General features: G+C 47.5%; 1 protein-coding gene across 1 annotated transcript in view; it reads right to left on the bottom strand.

Moving 5' to 3' along the window:
* The window catches only part of LOC126252640 (cGMP-specific 3',5'-cyclic phosphodiesterase), a gene marked incomplete at its 3' end in the record, with an annotated part of 583,236 nt that overhangs the window by 285,546 nt on the left and 275,951 nt on the right, over positions 1-21,739 (bottom strand). Inside the window, exons 7-9 of the mRNA XM_049953543.1 lie at positions 16,443-16,514; positions 8,249-8,287; positions 5,217-5,354 (exon numbers count right to left, since the gene is read on the bottom strand). Coding sequence (XP_049809500.1) covers positions 5,217-5,354; positions 8,249-8,287; positions 16,443-16,514 — 249 coding nt within the window. The remainder of the gene's footprint in view (positions 1-5,216; positions 5,355-8,248; positions 8,288-16,442; positions 16,515-21,739) is intronic.

Genomic DNA, 21,739 nt, shown 5'->3' with positions numbered 1-21,739 from the left:
TGGCCTACCTGTTCTCCAGACCTAAACCCCATCGAGCACGTCTGGGATGCTCTCTGTCGACGTATCGCTGCACGTCTTCAAACCCCTAGGACACTTCAGGAGCTCTGACAGGCACTGGAGCAAGAATGGTAGGCTATACCTCAGCACCTGCTCGACCACCTGATCCAGAGTATGCCAACCCGTTCTGAGGCCTGTGCACGTGTGCATGGTGACCATATCCCATATTGGTGTCGGGGTACATGCGCTGGAAACAGTGGCGTTTTGTAGCACATGTGTTTCGGGACGGTTTTCTCAATTTATCACCAATACCGTGGACTTACAGATCTGTGTCGTGTGTGTTCCTATGTGCCTATGCTATTAGCGGCAGTTCTGTGTAGTGCCACGTAGTGTGGCACCATATTCTGCAGTTATCCTTAATTTATGAGCATGGGTGTATTTCCCACAGTGGATTAGCATATAATTATGCAACTATATATACGAGATGTTTCCCAATCACCGTTACAGGCTACTAGGGGCTGTGGATGGGGTGTAGTAGACAATGTTTGGATAAGGAGAAGGAACCCGTATCTGGAAAAGTACCACTTGGGTGTAAAATAAGTTTTCCCATGCTAACCTGAAGACAACGTCAGTTACGAATGTAGCAGGCGTGGTATCATCGGTACTGAACTGATATCTATGGAAATATGTCGCCTGGACATATGATTCACATTTCTTACTACACCAGCTCTATATTCGTATCTGGTTATGCCGTCATTCAGATGATTGGCTCCTCGAAACAAACATTATGCCAGGGATGCATGCTGGTAGGAGCAGCATTATACAATAGGGGGCCATCCAACTGCACTCCCACAGGACGTGTGGCAGTAACTGAAGGCACCATGACAGCTGTGGACCACTTGCACAATAGACGACCTGCATCCCTTCATGCTTGATGTCTTTCCCCACGGTAATGGCATCTTTCAGCGTGATAACTGTTCGTGTCACAAGGTCAAAATCATGCTACAATGGTTGTTGGACGATAGTGCCCTCATGTTGATGTCTTGGCCAAAAAATTCACCTGTTTTGAACCTAATGGAACACATGGGCTAGCACTTCCACATCCTCGAACTACCAGCTGTTAATTTGCAAGAAATGAAAGTGTAGACATCTTGTGCCACATACCTTCGCAAACCTATCGAATGTATGCCACGCAGAGCTGTTGTTGTATAGCTCTCCGGAGGTGGACCAACAAGCTATTAAGTTGATGGTCATAATGCTTTGGCTCATGAGAGAGAGAGAGAGAGAGAGAGAGAGAGAGAGAGAGAGATGGAGAGTTGGCTTCCCGTGGGCAGGTAGTTTTATTAGAAATGTCTGATAATTAATGGAGTTACTTTTTGAAGAGTGGATTTCAGCGGTAGATTCTGGAGCACCGTATGGAGCTGTTGGCATGTTTATGGAGACATAACTATCTGGTACATATATTCCATCAGAAGGGGTAGGCTAACTGTAGCCGTATTGTTCCTCTTCTACCTTCGAATGGCACAATTAAGAAGACATAGATAAAAATATGAACCATGATATAAAGATTAATGAATGCGTGTAATGTTGTATCTTGTTTTGATTCTAGTGCAGTAGTCTGTTGGTAGCATTTTATAGTTACGGAATTTGGAAGCAGATGGAATTGGAGAGTACATGATATGAGAAGGAATGTGGTTTGAATCTTGGGTAGGGTCAAGGGAGGGAATGCTTGTCATAGCAGGCCGATACGAATATTATTACACATGGCTCTTCATTTCCAACGGAAGAGGTAGGGTAGGTTACAGATAGTATGGGGAATAGATCTCAGGAATGATCTCATGGTCTGGGAGGAGAAGGCAGTTGAAATTACACTCTGAGAGAATATGGAGTGTGTGAAGATGCAAAGAAAGCGGGATGTGGTGACATAGGTGCAGGAGCAAGGCTGTGATATCAGTGACAGGGTGGAGGGAGGGGGGAGGCATACCATGGATTGTCAGGACTTGATTTCATGGGGGAAACAGAGTGGGTGAAAAACTGTTATGGCCACATGATAATTAGGTTAAAAACAAATTAACAAGTCTTTGAGACTAACAGTGGCAGCCCTAAGTGAAATAATTAATTTTGACTTTAATTTGATTCGTGATTGTATGTGTGTTTGGAGGGCGAATGAAAGATACCAAATAGACAGGGCATAAAGGTATTGTCTATAATTTTTGTTGGTCGTATTTACAATTAATTCAGAAGGTGGCAGTTTTGGTCAAGAGGGGATTTTCCGTCGTCAGGGAGCTTTTGTGCTGAGTTTGAACGGTCCTTCGCTTAAGAACCCCCCTGAGGAGCCAGCGAAGAGGTTCTGAGCCCTAGAAGAAGCCCATGTCTGTCAACTTAACGTAACCTAGCAATCTGCCCGAAACTGTGTGAATGAGTACAGTTAGGTGGGCTGCTGAAAGTAGAGCAGTTTCTTCGAAACCCAGTGTGTTTAATGGCCCTCACAGTAAGACGTCTGTCTCTCTCTGGAACCCAACTTCTTTTGTCATCAACACATGTTTCTGTGGTCAGTAGAGACAGTCTCAACACTCAGTCGTCCTGCTGTTTTGGTGTTAATGCTGAGACAGTTCAACTGAGTGCTACAGGCACCAGAAGGGTTGATAACAGATTGCCTGTCAGCCGGAGAAAGAGTTAATGATCTTGTTGCTAGATTGTTGTGACAATCAGATTACTCACAGCTACGATGGTAGCTCATAGTCACAATTCCATATGTGTCACCAATACTTCCATGCCGCTGCTGAGGTACCCTGCGACGATCTAATGCCATGTGCCGTTATTAGGCAGCATCTCTGTCGCTTCCCTCAATTATACACTCCTGGAAATGGAAAAAAGAACACATTGACACCGGTGTGTCAGATCCACCATACTTGCTCCGGACACTGCGAGAGGGCTGTACAAGCAATGATCACACGCACGGCACAGCGGACACACCAGGAACCGCGGTGTTGGCCGTCGAATGGCGCTAGCTGCGCAGCATTTGTGCACCGCCGCCGTCAGTGTCAGCCAGTTTGCCGTGGCATACGGAGCTCCATCGCAGTCTTTAACACTGGTAGCATGCCGCCGCGACAGCGTGGACGTGAACCGTATGTGCAGTTGACGGACTTTGAGCGAGGGCGTATAGTGGGCATGCGGGAGGCCGGGTGGACGTACCGCCGAATTGCTCAACACGTGGGGCGTGAGGTCTCCACAGTACATCGATGTTGTCACCAGTGGTCGGCGGAAGGTGCACGTGCCCGTCGACCTGGGACCGGACCGCAGCGACGCACGGATGCACGCCAAGGCCGTAGGATGCTACGCAGTGCCGTAGGGGACCGCACCGCCACTTCCCAGCAAATTAGGGACACTGTTTCTCCTGGGGTATCGGCGAGGACCATTCGCAACCGTCTCCATGAAGCTGGGCTATGGTCCCGCACACCGTTAGGCCGTCTTCCGCTCACGCCCCAACATCGTGCAGCCCGCCTCCAGTGGTGTCGCGACAGGCGTGAATGGAGGGACGAATGGAGACGTGTCGTCTTCAGCGATGAGAGTCGCTTCTGCCTTGGTGCCAATGATGGTCGTATGCGTGTTTGGCGCCGTGCAGGGGAGCGCCACAATCAGGACTGCTTACGACCGAGGCACACAGGGCCAACACCCGGCATCATGGTGTGGGGAGCGATCTCCTACACTGGCCGTACACCACTGGTGATCGTCGAGGGGACACTGAATAGTGCACGGTACATCCAAACCGTCATCGAACCCATCGTTCTAGCATTCCTAGACCGGCAAGGGAACTTGCTGTTCCAACAGGACAATGCACGTCCGCATGTATCCCGTGCCACCCAACGTGCTCTAGAAGGTGTAAGTCAACTACCCTGGCCAGCAAGATCTCCGGATCTGTCCCCCATTGAGCATGTTTGGGACTGGATGAAGCGTCGTCTCACGCGGTCTGCACGTCCAGCACGAACGCTGGTCCAACTGAGGCGCCAGGTGGAAATGGCATGGCAAGCCGTTCCACAGGACTACATCCAGCATCTCTACGATCGTCTCCATGGGAGAATAGCAGCCTGCATTGCTGCGAAAGGTGGATATACACTGTACTAGTGCCGACATTGTGCATGCTCTGTTGCCTGTGTCTATGTGCCTGTGGTTCTGTCAGTGTGATCATGTGATGTATCTGACCCCAGGAATGTGTCAATAAAGTTTCCCCTTCCTGGGACAATGAATTCACGGTGTTCTTATTTCAATTTCCAGGAGTGTATGTTTTACTTCTCCATTTTGTGCTTATACTCTACTCATGTCAGTGATTTCAAGTGATTTACTGAGCATTGTCTCTTGGTACAGTAATAACTATCTCATATCCAGGAACTTCTGCCATAAATTTCAGTGCCTTTTAATCATTTTTCAATCGTGTTAGCATTATTACCATATGAGTATTTGTTGGTCTTCGTACAGATATACATATCTGTTTGAGTCTGTAGTCTACTGTTACGTAAATTGCGTTGTGGTACGACCTTCCATTCATAATCTATCTTGATGCCAGGTATTCTCAATGCTGAATATGAAGACAGGGTAGAGTTGCCACTGTAGTAGGAGATGAATTCGATGCCACAGCCATGGTAAGGACAGGGCTTAAGGTCGATGGTGCTCATTTCTAAGCCACATGGCTGGGAATACAGTTTCACTTTCTCACAACAGGGCTTATGAATGTGAACCAGATGTCTCAGGAGGAGTGAGAATTCTTCTTTGGATATGAGATATGTAACTGCTGTGGCAAACTGCTGCGTGACACTCTCGTGAATAAAAAAGTAGCACACTCAGGTGCAGCTAAACAAAATTGCTAGGCATGGCACAGCTTTACTCACCTGCCCCATGCCTCATACACCTAGAGGCAGTCAGACAGAAACGGTGGACACGGCTCTGATCATATACCCCGTGCCAGTGAGATTGAGGTACAGTCAGACAGAAAGGCTAGTCATGGCTCCACATACCTGACCAGTGCTTGCAACTCTGTGGTACCTCCCCCTTGCCAGCCATACTGAAGTGCACCCAGAGAGAAATGATGAATCACTTGGTACATGCCAGCGACACTGACGCGCAGTCAGACAGAGTGCGCCTCGTTTCCACTCACCTGCCCTGTGCTGACGGTACTGAGGTGCAGTCAGACAGAAAGGCTAGCGCGGCGCAGCTCCACTCACCTGGCCGGTGCCGGCGACGTATCTGGCGATCTGCGCCAGCGGCCAGCGGTCCAGCTGGCTCTGGTCAGGCCGCAGCACTCTCGCCTCCTCGTCCGCCAGCCTCAGCTCGAACACCGTCGTGAAGGTGGCACTCTGCTGCTGCCAGAATACCACCACACACCACACTGTGCGACCCGTTAGCGGCCCAACTGAGTAAGGTACATCTATGTAAGGGATGTTTCACGAGGAATACTAAATATTTTAGGACGTGATAGTATTGAATAACGAAAATAAAACATTCCATACTACACGTGTCCAAATGTTACTGGTTACACAGCTGCATCTGCTTACTGAGATAATTTTCATTTCACTTGTTGGTACTCGAATTTTCTTTTCATTTCTTTCACTGGTGCCATGTCCCGCGCTGACGCAGGATTTGGCAAGGTGAGTGGAAAGGGGTGGCCGGATGCCCTTCCTGCCGCCACCCCGTAACCCCCCCCCCCTCCCGGACGGAATTAGTGTACCACTGCTGTTTGCGTCTAGTGTAATTCGTGGAATAGTGCGAACGTGTTCAGATGTCTGCGAGTCGTGCAATTGAGGCGGAACGTGGGGACCAGCCCGGTGTTCATCTAGCGGGATGTGGAAAACCGCCTAAAAACCACATCCAGGCTGGCCGGCACACCGACCGACGTCGGTAATCCGCCGGGCGGATTCGAACCGGGGCCAGTGCGCCTACCCGAGTCCAGGAAGCAGGGCATTAGCGCTCTAGGCTAACCTGGCGGGTTTGTTGGTACTCGAATTGCTATGGTTTTATTATCGACTGTCATTTCTCTTTTCAAGTTGAACTTGTATTGTTGTGCTTGAGCTAACTGAATTTTTCAACTATGATACTTATTTGTTGCCCATTTCTTCCATGTTATTTAAGATTGCCACAAAAATGCTGAATACTCTGATGTTGCTTGCGTACTGGTTTTCCAATGGAAAAGCTGATGCTGCTTGCAGAGAAAATGGAAAAATATCTCCTTACTGATTCCAGAATCCAGAATGTGTTACTCGTCTTTTCGTTAAACTGCATGAGACTGGACCAGTGGCCAGCACTCACACTTCACCTGACTGTGCAGATTTATAGATGAAGTAGAAGCCATTGTTTAGTTAGTAGATCGTAGCCCATCTACAGGCATATTCTACAAGCATTTCTACAAGTATCAGTGATCCACATACAAGAATAAGGCGGACATTAAGTACATAGAGCCCCTACCCTCGTATTTACAGTGGATTAAACACTTTCCAGAAGGAGATGGAAGTAAATGATTAAATTTTTGTTTTAGGCTAACTGCAAATTGCCTAGTAATCCCATTAATACTGTTTAATGATGAACACACTTTCACTTCTGACGGTGTCAGCAACACTCGCAACTCACATGGTCGTTCCATCGAAAACCCACATGCCTTTGTAGAGACAGATTTTCAAAAACGCTTCTCTGTAAATGTGCGATGTGGTTGATAGACAAACAGGCCTTTTCTATTACCACAACGTTTACAGGTGTTCCTTATCTAGACGTTCCTGAGAACAAGCTTCCAGCTTTAATCAGATATATTCCTTTGGCTACTAGGATGGCTATGCTCTTCGAGCACGAAGGGGCCCCTGCATATTCTGGTCATCAGGTAACAGAGACATCATCTAATTCTGACATACTCCAGAATAGGGATTCGCCGAAATGATCATTCTTCTTGGCCACCGAAGCTCCACGACCTTAGCCCTTTTGATTTTTGTTTTAAGGGACGGCTGGAAGATGAAGTCCCATAAGAAAAAGTAAACATATGAGGCGAGTTGATTGGTTGGACGATGATCAGTGCAGTCTACATAAAAGAACAGCAAGATGATTTCACGAGATCTACATCTGGTGCCAAGTGAATTCGAAAATTGTGTCAAGTCGAAGGTTGAATTTATGAAATTAAACTTTTAACATAATAGTTTGCATTTGCTTAACACCTTCTGTGAGTATCCTGTTTGGTTACATACTAATAGCTCTATCTCTGCAACCTATAAAAACTGGATACATGTTATATGGAATGCTTTATTCCGAGTTAGTCTATCTGAACACCTTCTGTGATATTTACTATTGTTGCTGAAACACTCGATATACACACCGCTAATCACAATAAAGTTCTTGGCGGAAGGTCTTGGTACCAATATTACGACTTCCTGTCTGGCTCTGAGAACCTCGGCTGTTCCTACTCACCTGGGCAACGACTGCAACATTCCTACACCGTCCACCCCTTCCCTCACTTCTTTCCCCGAACCCTACCCTACAGCAGCCGAATAATCTCGTCAAGCGCCTGCAACACCTTTTGCGGGCGCAAATTTGCCCCAGAGTCCAACCCCAACACCCCACATCCTGAGAAACACCAGCCCCTCGCTTGCCCCTGGCACCTCGTCTCGCCTTCTTTACATCTCTACAGATTCCTTGTCGTTACCCAGTATAATTTCAATGACGTTCTCCTCCTGGAGCAAGAAAACGTTCTGGGCATGTACCCGTCCTATCAATTGTAAACTACCCCTGCTCTTGTATTCCAAACGAAGGTATGAACTCATTTTCCTACCCATCTCCTACGAACTACATCCCTTTTCTAGATCTTTTCCAACAATACCCCATCTCTTATCACTTCCTCTCCAGTCCTACCTGTGTCTAAATGGATTACGAAGAAAACGATACCACGAGATCTCCTACAGTAATACCATACCAGACAAAAGTTCTTACGTCTTCACTGTAAGTCCAATTTCTCTATCTCGGCACTAATTTACCTCCGCCAAAGACAGTCACTGAATTTACTTCTACAAGAACAGTGTAAGTAAGGCTTCTAAAACTTTACTATCCTACTATTAGCTCTGATCAGCTTATACAGGGCATATTGAAAATTGTTCATAATCTTTCCAGAAGCGTTGAATCAAAGGCAATTCTTGTCCTCTAAGTGAAAAATTTTCCCTGTTCCAACAACGCTAGCAAAAAATAATTATGTTGTATCTTGTGAAGACTCAGTGAGTGTCCTTACCTTATGGTGGAAGATATCTTCTATGTTCACGTTATTGCTCTGAAAAAGGAAAACAAAAAGCCTTATTAATAACTGAATTTCATGTTATCTGGCAGTGATTAATTATTTGTGTTTAGCAACATAAAGTAATTTAAGAAGCCACTTGGAACATGGGAATTTTCTAAACGTCTCCAATAAGACACTTGACGGTACATCAGGACCCAGCAGAAAATTAGCTTGTTTGTTTCATTTTCTTCCGTCAAATTATTGTTCCCTGGATAGCTTGTCCTGGATAGTCGCAGGCGAACAATTTTCTAAAATATAATTAAAGCTGAGGCCCTTCATCTAGAACTGCCTTGTTTGCATCGAATATATGCAGATATTTAAGTACAACGTAACCATTCCGACGAAGATTAATACAGTGTAAGGCTGTGTTGCCAAAAATAAACTTCATGAAACCGTCGACTTCGGAGAATTGAAATACTTGTTTTACAAACATCTCACGTCTTCGACCGTAGGATGAGGTCACGAGGCATAAAAGTATTCCTGGCGTTTCCTAACACGCTTTGGCAAAGTCCTGAGACGAAGCAGCACTGTACAGACAGTAGTGCGAGCGTAGGCAGGAAATGGCCAACTGATGTGCCTGTATGCTGCTCTGCAGGCTCGTTGGCCGAGAAGTCTTCACATGTTAAAAGAATTTCGTGCAACAGTTTTGCAGTTCGCGATTGAGGAGTCAGGTGGCACCGTTCATGTCGGTGGGGCGAGAATAGGTTTCAAAAGTGCAGCGTGTATGAAGACGGGACTGAGGCTTCTCCAACGATCAATAAACCTGTCCTCCTGCTACGGGGCATTTAAAGAGTTGGCAAGTGCGTCTCTCATCCATGGGTGGAAGAGCTCAGCGATTTCCTGACTGTGCGAAGGAGTATTTGCTAGGACAGCGGTATCGCGTCACTAAGTGGAGACACCAGTTTGCTGGAGGTAATGTTGATGACAACGAGGTGTACTTGGCGACATTACTTACAAGATAACAAATTCCACATGAAGTGTGGTGATCTTGTGTGTGTTCTTCTTTGGTCTGCCTTTAGAATGTTATCCTGTTTTGTTTTTAGAGCAGACAGATGGTAGAAACCGCTTCGTGACGGTGTAGTGATTGTTTGTAGTGCTCGTTTTCCAATACAGTGGTCGGTTCTGAGAGTTTCTTGAAAGTAGCTGGACTGCTACAGGGCCCTGATTGTATACGAGTGGTGACAATTTCCACCTCGTCTAGCGGATCATAGCGAGATTCGCTACCCTTATTTAGACTGATAGTATAGGTCCGTGTGTCAGCGCTGTGAAGTAATAGGGATCCGCCAGTAAGCGATTCCGAAAAATTCAAGTATGCGGGGCTATGCTTCGCGTAATTCGGAGAAGGCGGAGGAGCATTAGGAGGTTAGTGCTTAACGTACCATCGACAACGAGGTCATTAGAGACGGAGCGCAAGCTCGCATTAGGAAAGGATGGGGAAGGAAGTCGCCCGTGCCCTTTCAGAGGAACCATTCCGACATTTTCATGAAGCGATTTAGGGAAATCGCATAAAACCTGAATCAGGATGGCCAGGCGTGGGTTTGAACCTTCGTTCTCCCGAATGCGGGTCCAGCGTGCTGACCACTGCGCTACCTCGCTCGGTCGCACAATTCGTCTCGTGCGCTGGTACGTGCGTTCCAACCCCGGCCGCGACACGACGCAACCTCCGACGGTACACGAGAAGAAACCTCGCAAAATTTGTGTCGTCAACGTAGTAAAACGCGGTACGGCAGTAGACGACTTAGATAACGTACTCTGCTTTCAGCCGTTGGCAGCGGAAACTAGTGGATGCTTCATTTATAAGCGACCATGTTGTCACTTTGTTACACTGACTGACCTTCGTTAAAACAATGAGCAATCTTTTTAGCCGTTTCGCTGCGGTGGATGCTGTTCGTTATCTTCCTCTCCCTTGTGCTAGTCTTTCCATCTACGTCCAACAGCGTCCGTAATCTACACTCCTGGAAATGGAAAAAAGAACACATTGACACCGGTGTGTCAGACCCACCATACTTGCTCCGGACACTGCGAGAGGGCTGTACAAGCAATGATCACACGCACGGCACAGCGGACACACCAGGAACCGCGGTGTTGGCCGTCGAATGGCGCTAGCTGCGCAGCATTTGTGCACCGCCGCCGTCAGTGTCAGCCAGTTTGCCGTGGCATACGGAGCTCCATCGCAGTCTTTAACACTGGTAGCATGCCGCGACAGCGTGGACGTGAACCGTATGTGCAGTTGACGGACTTTGAGCGAGGGCGTATAGTGGGCATGCGGGAGGCCGGGTGGACGTACCGCCGAATTGCTCAACACGTGGGGCGTGAGGTCTCCACAGTACATCGATGTTGTCGCCAGTGGTCGGCGGAAGGTGCACGTGCCCGTCGACCTGGGACCGGACCGCAGCGACGCACGGATGCACGCCAAGACCGTATGATCCTACGCAGTGCCGTAGGGGACCGCACCGCCACTTCCCAGCAAATTAGGGACACTGTTTCTCCTGGGGTATCGGCGAGGACCATTCGCAACCGTCACCATGAAGCTGGGCTACGGTCCCGCACACCGTTAGGCCGTCTTCCGCTCACGCCCCAACATCGTGCAGCCCGCCTGCAGTGGTGTCGCGACAGGCGTGAATGGAAGGACGAATGGAGACGTGTCGTCTTCAGCGATGAGAGTCGCTTCTGCCTTGGTGCCAATGATGGTCGTATGCGTGTTTGGCGCCGTGCAGGTGAGCGCCACAATCAGGACTGCATACGACCGAGGCACACAGGGCCAACACCCGGCATCATGGTGTGGGGAGCGATCTCCTACACTGGCCGTACACCACTGGTGATCGTCGAGGGGACACTGAATAGTGCACGGTACATCCAAACCGCCATCGAACCCATCGTTCTACCATTCCTAGACCGGCAAGGGAACTTGCTGTTCCAACAGGACAATGCACGTCCGCATGTATCCCGTGCCACCCAACGTGCTCTAGAAGGTGTAAGTCAACTACCCTGGCCAGCAAGATCTCCGGATCTGTCCCCCATTGAGTATGTTTGGGACTGGATGAAGCGTCGTCTCACGCGGTCTGCACGTCCAGCACGAACGCTGGTCCAACTGAGGCGCCAGGTGGAAAAGGCATGGCAAGCCGTTCCACAGGACTACATCCAGCATCTCTACGATCGTCTCCATGGGAGAATAGCAGCCTGCATTGCTGCGAAAGGTGGATATACACTGTACTAGTGCCGACATTGTGCATGCTCTGTTGCCTGTGTCTATGTGCCTGTGGTTCTGTCAGTGTGATCATGTGATGTATCTGACCCCAGGAATGTGTCAATAAAGTTTCCCCTTCCTGGGACAATGAATTCACGGTGTTCTTATTTCAGTTTCCAGGAGTGTATCTTGCGTACGACAGCCTCTGTCTCCTCTTATAGGTAATCCCCTCTACTGCTCTTCTCAGTGCCAGTTAACTGTTATTACGGGATACTGCAGTAAATGTCCGACTAACTTGTCCCACCTTCTGGTAAGACCTTCCGTTGACTCCTTACCTTCTCTTATCACTTCAGAAACTGGTATACGCGTGCGTATTCAAATACAGAGATACTTAAACAGGCAGAATACGGCGCTGCGGTCGGAAACCCTTGTATAAGACAAGTATCTGGCGCAGTTGGAAGATCGGTTCTTGCTGCTACTATCGCAGTTTATCAAGATTTAAGTGACTCTGAACGTCGTGTTGTATTCGGCGCACGACTGATGGGACTCAGGATCACAGAGGTAAGGATGAAGTGGGGATTTTCCCGTACGGCCATTTCACGAGTGTACCGTGAATATCCGGAGTCCGGTAAGGCATCAGATCTTCGACATCGCTGCGGCCGGAAAAAGACCCTGCAAGAACGAGACCAACGACGTCTGTAGAGAATCACTCAGCATGACAGAAATGCAAACCTTCCGCAAATTTCTGCAGATTTCAATGCATGGCCATGAACAAGTGTCAGCGTGCTAACCATTCAGCGAAACATCATCGATGTGGGCTGTGGCAGCCGAAGGCCTACTCGTGTACCCTTGATGTCTGCACGACACAAAGCTTTACGCATCGCCTGTGTCCGTCAACAGCGACACTGGACTGTTGATGACTGGAAACATGTTGTCTGGTCGGATGAGTCTCGTGTCAATTTATATGGAGTGGGTGGACGTATACGGGTGTGGAGACAACCTCATGTATCCATGGACCCTGCATCTCAGCAGGGGACTGTTCAAGCTGGTGGAGGCTCTGTAATGTTGTGAGGCGTGTGCAGTTGGCGTGATGTGGGACCCCTGATACGTCTAGATACGACTCTGACAGGTGAAACATACGTAAGCATTCTGTCTGATCAACTGCATCCATTCGTGTCCGTCGTGCATTACTACGGACTTCAGCAATTCCAGCAGGAAAATGTGACACCCCACTCGTCGAGTACTGCTAAAGAGTGGCTCCAGGAACACTCTTTTGTGTTTAAACATTTCCGCTGGCCACCAAACTACAGTCTACTGTTTAGAAGAGATCTGCACCCCACCGTACTCTTACGGATTTACGGACACACCTGCATGATTCATGATGTCAGTTCCCTGTAGCACTACTTCAGACATTAGTCGAGTCCATGCCACATCGTGTTGTTGCACTTCTGCATTCTTGTGGGGGCGATATTAAGCAGGTGTACCAGTTTGTTTGGCTCTTCAGTGTATATTGCACAATTATCGTAGAGATGGTACGTTTTCCAGCATTAATGCATATTATCTTCCTTCCACCTCGACACGGCACATTCCGCCGCTGGCCAGCATTGCGCTGCAGCCACACGCATTGTCCGTCACCTAGCAACCGACGATATTGTCGTCCGCGAGGACTCGGCTGGCCTGTCTACAATAACAAGACACATGGCAGGCGGTGTCGTCGCTTAGTACCGCTCTACCCCGCACCCCCCCCCCCCCCCACCCCGCGGCGAGCACGGATAAGATGGGGCGTCTGCCGCGGTCAGATGCGTGCGTCGGAGACATCGCTGACTTCTCCAGCAGCCTTACCATCTTCGAAATCATGTCATCTGATTACGTGCCGTTGGCTGCCGACTACCATACATGTGGTGACGATTTTTCATTCTTTAATAATTTTAATTTTTAATAATTCTTGTCAGTTCTTTAATATTGTAAAGCAGTCTTACGTATTATTTTACGTCACCTTAATTTTGATAATTATGATTGCCTATAGAAGTTGGAGGGCTCCAAACGATACATATCGAACTTGCGATAGTAAATCGATTACGTAAGTGTCGTGGGGCGCATTATGATCAATTATTTGTAATCGTAATTTTTATCAGTTTTGCGTTGTTTCTTCACTTCGTGTACATTACATTACCGCAGTAATTGTTTGTGATTCCATTGGGAAATCGACACGGCTTCTCTTGATAGCGAGTGTAATGTCTGCTGCTTCTCACGTTTCTTCTGCGGAATGCCTCACATGGAACACTCTAATTCCATGCATATCCAGCATAGACAAATGTTTGACTTTTTGCCGTAATTATGGACTTATGCCGGACGAGGAAAGAAGGGACTGTGTGTTGCGAAGTCTGTGAAACTTCGTAAGAGGAGTGTGGACGCTGAGATTCCGTTGCAATTTCACTGCGGACTTTGTGAAAAGCGAACCAGCATCAGGAGAAACACGTGGTTCGAGTCCTCCAAATTATCGATTCACACGAGCGTAATTCTTGTGTCGTGCTGTATTCGAGATTACACGTTGCAAGCCACAGCATCAGAAACGGAGTTATCGGCAAATACCGGGTGTGACTACTTCGGGTTTTGCCAATAAGTGTGCTACTTGATAGTGAGAAATGAGTGTGCCAATTGGTGGACCGAATAAAACAGTAGAAGTAGACGAATCTCATATTGCCAGACGAAAGAATCAGAGAGGACGACCTTCTAAAAGTGAAGTAGGTCATATTTGGGTTCTCGGTGGGATAGAAAGGGAGTCGCGCAAGTGTTTCGCTGTGAAACGAGATAACTTTAGTGGGTCTCATAAAACATTTCATACTACCTGGAACAAAAGTCATCACAGACGGGTTTCAGTCGTACCAGACTCTCAAACCTGAAGGGTTCGACCACGAATTCAGCCCCACTCTGTGGAATTCGTTTCTTCAGATGACGCCAGTGTCCATACCCAGAATATAGAACGGCTGTGGAAGTCTGTCAAGTCTACCATAAAAAGAAAAGGGCCTCCAGGACAGAGGGACGAACTGTACTTATTCCAATACCTATACGTTCACAACTTGCGTTTTCAGGGGAAAGTCGACGCATGCGTCACTCTGCCGATATTGCTGCGCGATATTGGCAGAGTTTACCCTGGGTACGGGAAAGAAGGATTTGCCTCTGTAGGTTACACATCACGTGGACTGTCACAAGACGATAACACCGACGACGACTAAGGTAAGTCGTCTCCTTTGAATTTAGAAGTGCTTCTCCAACGCTTTTCTTTTTTCGTTGCTGTAGTGATAACTTGAAACATACTCGTAACGCGCGCCACGACACTTCCATAATCGATTTACTATCGCACGTTCGATATGTATCGTTTGGAGCCCTCCAACTTCGATAGGCAATCATTCTAGTAGAAGTGGTAGAGCACTTGCCCGTGAAAGGCAAAGGTTCCGAGTTCGAGTTTCGGTCCGGCACACAGTTTTAATCTGCCAGGAAGTTTCAATCATTCTTGTAAATTACCTTAAATTTAGTCATGCATACGAATCCGAGTGTATTATGTTGTACGGATTGCACAATCACTTTCGCTGGACAGCTCACAACCAGTACTCCAGTTGGAGACCTGAATAGTTAATGGCGCTGCCATCGGCTAATCTGCATTACGGTATCGCTTTTAATTTCTATGCCGTAGTAAAGCGTGGTTTTACATATTTCTATATTTACATATTGCTATATTCGACTGTGACATAAGTTTCGAAACAAGTGTAGCCAATATACATTATAAGTAAGCATTCACTGTTATTTCCGGTAGTCAAATTTAATTTGGTCAGTGCTCTTCTATGTGAACAACTTGGCAAGTGTGAAAAAATCATGACAGGAATTTCCTGATGCCCTACACGGCTCCTATCAAACCGACCCTTCTTCTTGTCCGTGTTTTCCATCTATTCCTCTCGTGCCGATTCTGTGGTGAGCCATCTCATTTCTTATCAGTTCCATTTAATTTTCAATAATCTTCTGTAGCACAACATCTCAAATGCTTTACGTTTTGTCCAGTCAATTATTCATTTCCTTACAACGCTGCGCTCCAGGTGTACATTGCCGCAACTTCCTTCCTCAAATTAATCGCTGGCTTTGAGAGTATCAGACTTGTTTTCGCAAGGAATTCCCTCTTTGTCTCTGTTGGTTTGGTTCCTGTATCTTCCTTTCTTCGCCCCAAGCAGAATTACTTCACACCCACGTGACCCCTAGACACATTTCTACTGTTGCTCAATTCCTTCGCCTTTCCCTGCTGAAGCCTCAACCCAAATCCTGTGCTCAATGAACTGTCCTTTCAACTGAAAATGTCCTACAATTCCTGCGCCCTTTCACAGAAGACAACAATGCTACAAGCAAATCTTGTCATTAATGCTCTTTCGCTATGATTTTCAGGCTTCTATTTTCTTCCTTACTCCTTCGATGTACAGGTTGAACAATATAGGTCGATGAGTGCATCCCTGCCCTACACAGTTTTTATCCAAAAACTTTTCGTTTTCTGCTATAATGTTCCCTTTTGGTTCTTGTACACTGCATACGTGTTTTCATGTAGCGTATGTAACTGAGGGAGGAAATCGATTTCATTATGACAGATAAAAAGGTAACTCAACTTTGTTTTACTTGTAACGTCGAAAATAATCTGTCTGGTCGTTATTCTTGTATGAAAGTTCGCTTACTACGTCGCACCAACAATTTATAGAAGTGTATAATAGGAATTGTTGGAACAACCTGAATACTGATCTTTTCAGGATAGCTCGGTTTTAGTTCCTCTGATAGCGACATTACATTAATTGTGCTAGGTGCATTGTCTCCTGTTCTGGTGCAGAATAACAGATATTTTTGCTTCGTTAGTGTCGTTTTGAGACTAACAGGCCCCTTGCTTCACCCCGTATGGCAGCTTTCTCCAGCCGCTGGAGACTTACTTACCTCCCTCCTGCAGAGTGGCTTCCTCTCCGGCATCGCCCTGTTTGGCCGCTCCAGGATTTTCTCCAGGTGACTCTGGAAGATAAAAGACGGGCATCAGTCACACAGAAATACAACATTTATCCGCGTACATAATTGTGTCTTGTGTCTATGAGTGACCTTTGTGGCAACCTGAAACATTTTCTTGGTGTCAACGCTCACTTTTACTGTAAGGAAAACAGGCACATTAGGTTTGTTGGGCTTCCGCTATATTCTTTAATGAGTACACAGAGCAACTGGCCCCTCTTCCAGCACCAGTCTACCAGAGGTCGCTGGACCGGCGGAGCGACCACGTGACTGGAGAAAGGCACTAAAGATGCTCAGAGCTACGAACCTATTTCACTGATGACTTCTTGTACAATTATGGAAGATACATTATGACTGCGTGGGGTCATCTTCCTGGGGCAGAGCAATTCCTATGTAGCAATCGTAGTTTCTGATTGTGTGAAATCCAGATTCGCCTGTCTCTTCATGATATCTAGAATGCGATCAAAAGCGGAGTCGGATTGATGCTGTCATTTTTGACTACCAGGAAGCTTTTGGCACGACATTTCATGCGGAAGAAAAACATTTGCATTGGGAACTCACTAAAAGAACTGTTGTAGCTAACAGCAGAACTCAGTGTGTCGTTTGTAATGACGCATCGATACAAGGATATCTAGGTTCTAGAGTATTTATTTATTTTATCATTTCTTATCCTTGCTCTATGTAACACGTCGTGTTTTAACATTTTTGAAGTTCTTACATGTTTCGATTGAGTCCAGATTTGTGTTTCTGCATAGTCATGATAACAGTAATAGCAATAACAACTATAATAATAATATTAATAATAATAATAATAAGTATTGGTAAAATAATGAAATATGTATTTGAGGAGCGTTCAATAAATGATGCAACATTCTTTTCCTGAAGGGAAGGTTGGTGTTATTCAGGGTTCCAACACACCTTATTATTACTTATTCTTTTGGCTGCAAAACCCTACTTTTCAACGCAATCTCTGTTCAGTGCGATGGCCTGTATTCCCATATAGTACCACTGTACTGGTCGACGTCGGAGTCACATACTGCTTCCATCGGAGTGCACTCATCATTGGGCCAATAACATGGAAGTTGGGAATGATATCCGGACTGTAGGGTGGACGAGGAAGAACAGTCCAATGAAGTTTTGTGACCTCCTCACGGGTGTGCACAGTTGTGTGACTCCTAGTGTTACCATATAGATGGATGAGTTCGTTTGGAATTTGGGGCGACTAATACGCTGAAGTCGTTTCTTCAGTCACCTGAGGATAGCACAATACATTTCCGAATTGATGGTTGCACCATGACAGAGAAACTCAAACAGAATAACCCCTTCAGAGTCCCAGAAGGTCGGCGCCATGACTTTACCGGCAAAGGATGCGGCTGTGAAGTTTTTATTCGGAGAAGGGGCGGTGTAGCGCCACTCCATGGATATTCGTTTTGTTCCCGGTTCGAAGTGATGAGCACATTTCATCGCCTGTGACGATGTTCGACGAACAATTGTAACGATCAGCAGCGTAACGCGATTGCAGTTCCGCATAGATGGTCCTTCGTTGGTCTTTACGCTCTTCTGCTAGGCGGCGAGGAACTGGTGGACGAGTGTGTCAGCAATACCAACAGACGTCCAATCGTGTAGCTAGGTACTCGATAGTGATCTGTCGATCACCTCGAAAGAGAATCTCCGCACTGTGGGCTTTCACATTAAATGATGGTGTGTGGTGTGATGAAGTGGTGTGGTGGCCCTCATCTATGTACCCTCAGACTTGTTGAAATATTAAACCTTTTGGCTGGTTTCGTTGTCTAGGGGCTGGGATACGTAGATGCCGCATTATAAGCCAAATACTGCTGAGTCTGCAGTATACAATATGAAAAGACACATAAATCGAATGGTCGAAGGTTCCTACCACTCGGCAATTGCGAATTTTGAACGTAATATAGGCACTTTTAAATGAAAGATTGAAATTAAATAAAATCTGCAGGTTCTATCTTAACGACTTTAAATGATGAGTACAACAGTAGAAGTACTTTTGAGACTGCGGTATACACTCCTGGAAATGGAAAAAAGAACACATTGACACCGGTGTGTCAGACCCACCATACTTGCTCCGGACACTGCGAGAGGGCTGTACAAGCAATGATCACACGCACGGCACAGCGGACACACCAGGAACCGCGGTGTTGGCCGTCGAATGGCGCTAGCTGCGCAGCATTTGTGCACCGCCGCCGTCAGTGTCAGCCAGTTTGCCGTGGCATACGGAGCTCCATCGCAGTCTTTAACACTGGTAGCATGCCGCGACAGCGTGGACGTGAACCGTATGTGCAGTTGACGGACTTTGAGCGAGGGCGTATAGTGGGCATGCGGGAGGCCGGGTGGACGTACCGCCGAATTGCTCAACACGTGGGGCGTGAGGTCTCCACAGTACATCGATGTTGTCGCCAGTGGTCGGCGGAAGGTGCACGTGCCCGTCGACCTGGGACCGGACCGCAGCGACGCACGGATGCACGCCAAGACCGTAGGATGCTACGCAGTGCCGTAGGGGACCGCACCGCCACTTCCCAGCAAATTAGGGACACTGTTGCTCCTGGGGTATCGGCGAGGACCATTCGCAACCGTCTCCATGAAGCTGGGCTACGGTCCCGCACACCGTTAGGCCGTCTTCCGCTCACGCCCCAACATCGTGCAGCCCGCCTCCAGTGGTGTCGCGACAGGCGTGAATGGAGGGACGGACGAATGGAGACGTGTCGTCTTCAGCGATGAGAGTCGCTTCTGCCTTGGTGCCAATGATGGTCGTATGCGTGTTTGGCGCCGTGCAGGTGAGCGCCACAATCAGGACTGCATACGACCGAGGCACACAGGGCCAACACCCGGCATCATGGTGTGGGGAGCGATCTCCTACACTGGCCGTACACCACTGGTGATCGTCGAGGGGACACTGAATAGTGCACGGTACATCCAAACCGTCATCGAACCCATCGTTCTACCATTCCTAGACCGGCAAGGGAACTTGCTGTTCCAACAGGACAATGCACGTCCGCATGTATCCCGTGCCACCCAACGTGCAGTCCCAACGTTTGGGACTGGATGAAGCGTCGTCTCACGCGGTCTGCACGTCCAGCACGAACGCTGGTCCAACTGAGGCGCTAGGTGGAAATGGCATGGCAAGCCGTTCCACAGGACTACATCCAGCATCTCTACGATCGTCTCCATGGGAGAATAGCAGCCTGCATTGCTGCGAAAGGTGGATATACACTGTACTAGTGCCGACATTGTGCATGCTCTGTTGCCTGTGTCCATGTGCCTGTGGTTCTGTCAGTGTGATCATGTGATGTATCTGACCCCAGGAATGTGTCAATAAAGTTTCCCCTTCCCGGGACAATGAATTCACGGTGTTCTTATTTCAATTTCCAGGAGTGTATTTCTGCAAACACTTATTGGTGTCGATGGTCCAGCAATTAAAGAAAATATAAGTCGAATAACAGGGAAACAACAGATTGCTATTTCACGCAGTTAGTTATGAACAAGGACATATCTCGCGAGATATTCACTTCTGAACGCATACTACGTCTTCACTGCAGAAGCCACTGAAGTCACACAAGAGCACAGGTCGGCACTACGAAATATTTCTATCCTCCGCGACCACGCGCGAACTGCTTCACTGTCCAAGTCTTTCCGCCGACTGCGCGTCCGTCGCTCCGTCGCTTCCAGCACTTCCCGTGTCCTGTGCCGTACCCAGCAGAACTCTCCCGTGTCCTCTCCGGAAACGATGCTCCTCCCCAACCTCCATGCGTCTCTTTCAGTAACGAGCACTGTGATTGGCTAGAGCGCTCCCTCCATGTCTCCAAGCCAATGTGCACTCACAAACATATTGAAACCACATACCAAATACTCGATTTACATTTAAATAACTTGAAATTAAATAAATATTCCTACGGTTGGACCATAAACACGCTCTAACACACATTATTAAATACATAAACAAATTAAATAGACATATATTAAAGGAATAGTAACAGAAGGGAGGCCAGTAGCCTAATGTCTCTGTGCTTTCTAAAACGCAGTAAATATTTAACCAATCTGTTCATGAATGATATGTATCGGATATAAACAAAGGCATAGATGAATCAATATATTTATAAGCATGCTGCTACCGTTTTTTCGTGTAACTGTGGAATACTTACGGCCTGACGCGATCGATTGCAATCGGCGGCTTTGACCTCCAATAACTCATGCACTATTTGAGTGACATGCCTGTAATTCATACCAATTTAGGTACACACTAATAGCTTTCTAAAGACACATAGATCAAGGAAACCGGATGAACCGTTTAGAAATGGTTCAAATGCCTCTGAGCACTACGGGACTTAACTACTGTGGTCATCAGTCCCCTAGAACTTAGAACTACTTAAACCTAACTAACCTAAGGACCTCACACACATCCATGCCCGAGGCAGGATTCGAACCTGCGACCGTAGCAGTCGCGCGGTTCCAGACTGCGCGCCTAGAACCGCTAGACCACCACGGCCGGCAACCGTTTAGATTTTGGAAATTCGTTGCTGGGCGTTACTTGTATAATTTATCATCAGATACTAAACTTTAGACTAATAAATATATTGAAAATCTGATTACACCATCAGAATCGTCGTGCAAATAACGGTAATGTAAATGTTTCTTTTTGAGGTATCGTGATTCATCTGGCTACTATTAATTTCTATACGAACTGTGAAATGTCTGCCATTAAGGTTTCACAAAGTCCGCCATCTTTGGCACTCCCAACGTGTCTCCTTCATTGACACAGCGTCACAATGGAATTCCCAGCCCCGCGACTGGGCCGGCCATTGTGCGCATCACGCGGTTGCTAAGTTAACGTTCGGCACCACGTGGCTGCTGCCGGCCCGCGACCCGCCAAAAGGCCCCAGCTCGGCCACGCCAACTCGGATCTTAGAATATTTTGAGGGCGCCACGTCTTGCTCGTAACCTCACAGCACGTTCTAACATCGCAGGAGTCACAGCTGTGTGCCGCCGGCCGGCAGTCGGGGGCTCGAACAGGTTTGTGCGACCTTATTGCGCCTCACCCAACGATTCACCGTGATTTTGTTCACTGCCAGGTCTCCGTATACATTCTGCAACCGCCGATGAATATCTCCGCCAAAGAAACTCTGTAATAGCTCTCTCCGTGAAAGGCACCTCCGTTGCAGACGCCACCTTGAAGGGTACGTGCAGCGGCGCTATCTATCGGAACTTCA

Source organism: Schistocerca nitens, chromosome 4 (genome assembly GCF_023898315.1).
Source record: "Schistocerca nitens isolate TAMUIC-IGC-003100 chromosome 4, iqSchNite1.1, whole genome shotgun sequence".
NCBI lineage: Eukaryota > Metazoa > Arthropoda > Insecta > Orthoptera > Acrididae > Schistocerca > Schistocerca nitens.
The sequence above is the reverse complement of the archived record's forward strand: the minus strand, read 5'-3'. Positions and strand labels throughout refer to the sequence as shown.